Source organism: Ricinus communis, chromosome 6, assembly GCF_019578655.1.
Source record: "Ricinus communis isolate WT05 ecotype wild-type chromosome 6, ASM1957865v1, whole genome shotgun sequence".
NCBI classification, from domain to species: Eukaryota; Viridiplantae; Streptophyta; class Magnoliopsida; order Malpighiales; family Euphorbiaceae; genus Ricinus; species Ricinus communis.
The window spans coordinates 28642151-28649635 of record NC_063261.1 but is presented as its reverse complement, the minus strand read 5'-3'; the positions used below and the strand labels follow the sequence as shown (position 1 = coordinate 28649635).

At 29.2% G+C, this 7485-nt stretch overlaps 1 protein-coding gene across 1 annotated transcript; it reads right to left on the bottom strand.

Moving 5' to 3' along the window:
* Positions 1-1665: 1665 nt before the first annotated feature.
* LOC8260843 (glutathione S-transferase DHAR2) lies at positions 1666-5509 on the bottom strand. The gene is made up of 6 exons (XM_002522987.4): positions 5358-5509; positions 5130-5220; positions 4397-4540; positions 3659-3776; positions 3417-3557; positions 1666-1998 (listed from the first exon to the last, which is right to left on the bottom strand). The coding sequence occupies exons 1-6, from the start codon at positions 5413-5415 to the stop codon at positions 1915-1917; spliced, it is 636 nt and encodes a 211-aa protein (XP_002523033.1). The 5' UTR covers positions 5416-5509; the 3' UTR covers positions 1666-1914.
* Between the last annotated feature and the right edge of the window lie 1976 nt (positions 5510-7485).

The following is a 7485-nucleotide window of genomic DNA, read 5'->3' as shown; positions in this document are numbered from 1 at the left end:
TTTTTAGAAATTCAGGATCTTACTGTGCAAGCCACTCCTGAATTTGTAATTGTTGCTAGGCCGGATCTTCCTTGCTCTTGTCAATTTCTTCCTGGATGATTTCTGTCCAGGTTCTGATAGGCTTTGAAGAGGAGGGTAAAATCTCCGTTTTTTGGCTTTGAACAGGCTTTGAATTTGCTGTCGACTTTTCTTCTTTGTCTTTTGCTCTCGATTTTCTTGGCATTTTCACTCTTGTTTTTGAAGGAACTCTCTGGTTAGAAAGTTTGGAATTGAATTCGAATCTCCTCTTATGTATTCGATTTCAAAATCAAAAACAGAAAGAATGGCTTGCCATCTGGCATAAATCTGTTTTGAAGCTATGTTTTGAACATCTTTTTGTAAAACTTCGTTGGCGAATTTACAATCAATGCTTAAAAGAAATTTTTGGTTTAAAAGGTCGCTTTGAAATTTTGAAATACACAAAACTATCGAAAGAATTTCTTTTTTAATAGTTGAATAATTTTTTTGTGTATCATTCCAGTGTGCAGAAGTAAACTGGACAATACACTCTTTGTTGTTTTGAACTTGCTTAAGAATTCCACCATATCCTAGATTTGATGCATCAGTTTCAACAATTTTGAATGCAGATGGATCAGCTAGGTGTAAACATAGTATTTCAGAAATTTGCTTTGGACAATCTTTGTATGCTCATCAGTCCATGCAGGGGGGTTTTTCTTTAATTTATCATGGAGGGGCTTTGCCAGACAGTTCAAATTTTGATAAAAATCCATCACATAATTTAAACTACCAAGGAACCTTTGTAATTGAGTTTTTTTCTAAAATTTTGTTTGGAAATTTTGAAGTAAAGGCTAGAGACCTTTCAATTGAGGTGATAATTCCCCGAGAGATGTAGTGGCCAAGAAATCTAATTTTTATTTGGAATAAAGATATTTTGGACTTTGAAACCACTAAACCATTAAAGCTATCAAAACAGAACTCAAAGATTTGAAAGAAAAACAACAAATGATTATGTTTTAGTCCAAAGCTTGATTCTTAAACAGAATAGTGATTTTGATTCTGAAGAAGAAAATGATTTTCAAAATCTTGAGATTTCTGAAAATGTTCCAGAAAACTTCATTAATGTTTTAAAAGAAATTACCTCAAGAAAATATTTGATCCAAATAAAACTCATTTTTCCTAGTGATTTCCAAATAGAAACTATAGCTTTATTTGATACAGGAGCAGACCTCAACTATATCAATTATAAGCTGATTCCTAAAAGATATCATCAAGAAACAAAAGAAAGGCTTACCTCAGCCAATAGTTCAAAGATTAGAATTGCGGGTAAAACTGAAGCTGCAATTCTAAATAATAATATTACTTTAAAAAATATTTTTATTCTTACAAAGGATTTACAACAAACAATTATTTTGGGAACTCCTTTTATCAATTTAATTACTCCTTTCAAAATAATTGAGTATATATATATATATATATATATATAACTTTTAAAAAAAATATTTGCTGATAATTAATATTTTTAAGAATTTATTGATTATTAAATAATAAAATTATTAATTACAAAATAAGTAATAAAGTTGATTCCTTAAAAAGATTAATAACTAATAAAATTATTAAGTTATTAAATATATAGTCGATGTAATAAACAAATCTCCACCTCCACGGTAATACAATTTTTCTTTTTTCACTATTTTATTACTTCATCCACGAATATTTTGGTTATGGTAAAGAGCATGCTGAATGGAGAACTCTAAAACCAGACATGAAAGAGCAATACATGTCACTGCTAATTAATACCAACATTACGTTTCTTATTATAGGGAACAATACGACCGCCAGCATCCAGCTTGGTTGCACGCTTCTACATTATATGCCATAGCTAGAGTTCCTAAAACACATAACCTAGAACTTGCTTCATGCATTGACCTTAGGCTCCCAGCCAGCAATCATATGTTCCTTTGAAGCCTTACTGTTCTGGAAAGATTCACGGGAGAACAACTGCAAGACAAAGTTGACAAAGATTTTTATTCCATTAGCCAACTTACAGTTTCTGATCCTAGACCCCAATAAAACACGTCTGACTTTCTTGACAGCGCTATATAATTTATGGGGAAAAGAAACTCAAAATACACGCCGAAGCACACAAAGAAACAAACATTTGAAGAAATAAAATAAGCAAAATTCAAGAGCATTAATCATAATAAAGCAAACTTATAAAAGAATCGGTTCAATTTTCATCCATAACAGTCTCTGCTAGTCAATATGTCGGATTGAAGTATATCAAGTTGACCAATGGTGTAAAAATATAAATCTAGAAACTTCGAGATGAATGTCATAATCAAATGCCAGAGAGTGCAGCGGGTGTACCCCCATATTTGGTTACGGAAACTATGAAAGTTAGCAACAAATGCTCCTGTGTTAATGGCTGTGATGGACTAGTAAATCAAACTCAGAATGTCTGAGTCATGTGTTGTTAACCTAAAGGAACCATTGGATCAACCCTTGATGGAAGCATACTCCACGAATCAGATACTGAAGTGTAGTGGGTTATTGGCAAGATAAATTTCCTAAAAAGACTTGGATTAAGAAGCCAATATTGGTACAATTCATCAACTTCCAATTCAAACCAGTAAACTTCACGCTTCTACAGTGATACCCTACTCATGAATCTCAATGTCATGAGGGCCTATTGATTTGTAATTTGTGGCCACTGAAGATTCCCCTAGTTTAAGGAATGATAAATGAAGTGCCTCCCATTGAATAACTAACAGCTATTGCTAAAACACTGAGCATACACCTTAATTATGGCAATTTTCAAATATAACCTTCTCCAAACAGTATTTTAATCTGTTTGTTACATGGCCATTGCCAAAGCAAATAATGAAGGGGATACACCAAGTAGGGTTAACATGCATAGGCCGCTTTCCCACTGTAGATGCATATACAAGTCCAGAAGGATCAATACTTGTGCATCAAAAAATTTGCATTAGCAGCAACAAATACATAGTAGTTGAATGGGTACTGAGAATGCAAATTAGTACACCCTACATCTCACATAAATTATATGTGCCAGATAATTTTAATAGGAAAGCCAAAAAAAAAGAGACATTACTCAGTTATTTCTTGTGGCCCGATCACAAGCACTAGGTGTAAAAACAAAATAAAGTAGAACAGAAAGAAGCAACAATGAAGAGAACAAAATGTCAAATAGTTCAAGGAAATGAGAGGCAGGCTTCAAAACTTCCATATTTCTACCTACAAAGGTATGATTTGCCAAAACAAAATTACTCTCATATTTGTGCAAGCATAAATGTCAAACAGCTAACATGTTAGATATTTAATTCCACCATTCAGATTTTGAAGTAAATATCAGAAACAATAACTATAGTATATTGTGAATATTAAAATGTACATACCATCAAGTAGTTTTTGACATGTGTCAAGTCTTCAGGGACAGTCCATTTCTTAAAATGGCCAAGAGTAACCTCAAGATGGTACAATTTTGGTGCCAAGCTCAAATCTAGAGCAGTGATCTTTTCTCCAGCAATGAATGGACCCTGATTCAGAGCTTCAACATATTAATATCTGTGTATATACCGAATCAATAAAGAATAGTCAGACACCCTTTGATTTATGTTTGTTGCAAGTGTAAACATACATGTGTCTTGAGATGCTCATCCAATGCCTTCAATTCATCAAGCAAGGCCTGCTCTGATCCATCATTGGGATCCTTGCTTTTCAAGAATTTTATAAAAGTAGGGAAGATCTTTGAACCTCTGCAGTCTCAAATCACATAGATTGCAAAAGTAAGAACTCAGAAACCTCTAAAATCAAAGTTATTGAAACTACCAATGCAAGCATACAAAGGCATCTGTAAACAAGAGCATGAACCAAGACAAGAACATCTGTCTTCACATAAAACATGTCCTACAAAATTATCCTAATAGTGAAAAAATAAAAGTTACTAACACACAAACTTTATTGCCTAGAGCTAACAAAAGATTATAAAAAGAAATTAAGAAAAAATAAAGAGAGAAAGAAATAATCTCTCTAAGCATCATGATAATGAATGTTGAAGAAATCTTGAAGAAGTATTTAAGTACTAATGACCTTCTCAAGGAGCAATTTTCAAATCAATTATATAGATGAGAAAGCACTATCCAATAAGCAGAAATATAAGAAGCTAACCAAATGCCAAAAGTAGGAAAAGAGATTAGAGAACAAGAATGTAAAAATAAAATCATAATCTCCATCTAGCATTTGATCAAGTAAAAGTTTTAAATCCTCCAATCAAATAAGTGAGTAAACAATAGAAAACCAAAAAAACCAAAAGCAGATTGCCATATTGAACTAACAGAGATATAAAATCTACAAAGGAAGGACAAATAAATCTTACACAGAAGCAAATTCAGGAGGAGTTACGAGAGATGGCTCAGGGTATTTCTTCTCTAGAATCCCAACGATCACATCAGAATCAGCCACCCATTTGTCATCAATTTTTATCACAGGCACCTTTCCTTCAGGACTTATCTCCAAGAACCTATGATTATAACAATACATATCAGCCTAAGGGATGAGGAAAATGAAAACATTGGAAAACCTCAAAACAATACAGATAGTTTTTCAAAATAATATATTTTCTTATGATGATCAGTCATAATTTTTAGAATTGTAATCTCATCAAATTTTGATAGAACGACTTAAGAGTCGAAGTTACAAAAAAATGGTTACTTTCAATCATTTCCAATCCTTTTTCTATACTTAAAACAGTTGTTATCGATAGAAATGAAGGGCCTTTAGAGTCGATATATTCCACAGTGAATTAAAGGAGTTTCAGTTCCCATAAAAGTAAGGCACTTTCTTGGCTCACCCTGAAAGTAAATCAACAAATCCCTTCGATTTGAAGAATCTCATAGCAACATGAGTTACAAGACACAAAAGTCACAAAATCGTACAGGTACCCGATGCAAAAGGAAAAAACAATTACACTGACAGCAACCCATTTGCTCAAACACTTCAGAGAACCATGGAAACATTAAAGAACATGATCCTAAAATCAAGGTGGCGTTTGCAGGTTTCTATATGTGTTTGTGTATATACTGATGAGATTAACTGGTTATGACATATACCATTGAGGTTTGTCACTGAGATTGATGAGGTTCAACTTGTAGGGAACTTTCTTCTCTTCTAAAGTCAACTGCACTCTTTGGCAGAATGGGCCTGAAAAAGGAAAAACACAGACAGACAAAATCACAAAAAAGAATTCGGTTAAAAGTAATAAAACTCATACGTATGATCACACTCTCTATTCCACAATCAACATACAAACATAAAAGAGAAGGGAAAAGAAAACATACAATCTCCAAGAACATCAGGAGCACCAGCAGCTGCCTTCACACAGATCTCCAGAGTCATTTTCTTCGCAAATATTTTGCAGTGATAAAATGAAACAAGTAGAAAAGACTGGTTGGTTACTCTTCTTCTTCTCCATCTCCTATAAATTTTTTTAAAATTTCACGGATTAGTTAGTTTATGAACCAAACCGGAGCGGAGCAAACCGGACTAGTGAGAATATGTTCTAATCCGGTTTTGTGAAGGACATACGGCGGTTTCTTCTTCTCATTTATTTGGCCAACCAAATTCTCGTTTTGTTACCTTTTTTCTCTAATTTCGCATTTATTGCTGACTCTGTCTTTCCCAAAAGGATTTATAACTAATTCTGAATGAGTTATAGGAGACCATCTTCTAATTGATCTACTTGGCAGGTTAAAAAGATTTTCAAGTTTAAAAAGTATTAATTTATTAAGTTTTATAATGATAAAAAAAAGTATGTTTCATATCTAGTTTAAATTAGAGTATTTACTTTTAAAAAATAAAAATTTTGAGTCCAAAATGTATTTTTATCGATTATTATATTATAAAATTGGAAATATTAAGAATTATATAATCAAAATCAAAACACACATGTAATGTTAGATTATAAAACTAGGCATGTGTTCTAACAAATCTTAATGTTAGGCTTATTTGGTAGACATTAATTGATATTATATAATAGCTAAAATAATAAAATAAATTAACACTACAAATTTAAATCTATTAACAAAATAGATGAATCAATATACTGTAAATAATTTTTTTATCATTGTCTCATTCCTTATTTTTATATTATATTATTATTTAAAAACTGTTATATTTTTTGTTTCAATTTTCATAATATATTATCTTTTATACTTTTTTTACTACAACAATAAATTTATATTTTAAGAATATGTTAATATTTTTATAAAAAACTATATATTAAAATAATAAAAATTTTAATTGACATAATTAAGAGTAAATATAAAAAATGGTAATTTTATGTTTTCAGAATAATAAAAATAATCTTAACCTTTTTTTCTTTAAACATAAGCATTATGAATTAAATTTATAAAATAGTTTGTAGGTTCATATATTATAAATTAGAAATTCATCACATGTATATTTAAAGTTTATAGATTATAACTTAAAAATCATAAATTAAAAAACATATTTATATGTTAAGAATAAGTTCACTAGTAAAAACTAATAAATATACACTTTATATTTAATGAATCTTGCACTAATAATAGATGAGTATATAATTTATAAGTAACGAATCTAAAGTTTATATTTAATGAACCTGACATAATAATTAATGAATATGCACTTTATAAGTAATAAATAATATATTCATATGTTAAGAACAAATTTAGAAGTAAAAGTTAATGAATATATATTTTATATTTAATGAATCTTATACTAATAATAGACGAATATATAATTTATAAGTAAAGAACTTAAAATTTATATTTAATAAATCTAATACTAATAACAAATGAATGTATACTTTATAAGTGTATGAATCTAAAATTCATATTTAATGAACCTAAAATTAATAATAAATGGATATACACTTATAAGTAATAAATATACTATCTGTAAATAAAAATAAATTTATATTCATAGGTTAAAAAATAACAGATTCATTTTATATAAACCATAAGTTCATCAAATATACACTTGAAGTTTATTTAATATAAAACACACATTAATATCTATAAAATAGTCATTTTTCTCAATTAGCTATTTGTTCTTTATAATTAAATCTATCAAAAACTTTCTTAATATAAATGAAATACTTTAAAAAGTCAATTAGTATGGAATGGAGAAAGTAACTATTAATAAAATTTTAATTAAAAAAATAATTAATAATTAATAAAAAAATAAAACTATTTTTAAAATTTAATACATAAAAAAATTATTAATTTAGTAAATATCAAATATAAAAATCATATTTTAAATTTTATAGTTAATTAGTTTATAATATGACTACTTTATTATTCAAAAGGCTATATAAGAAAAAATAAAAAAATAGATACAAAAAAGACAAGCAAACAAAGCTTTAAAAAAAAATTATGCACATATAAGATGACCTAGGTTCACAATGCTATATGAACCTAGGTTCAT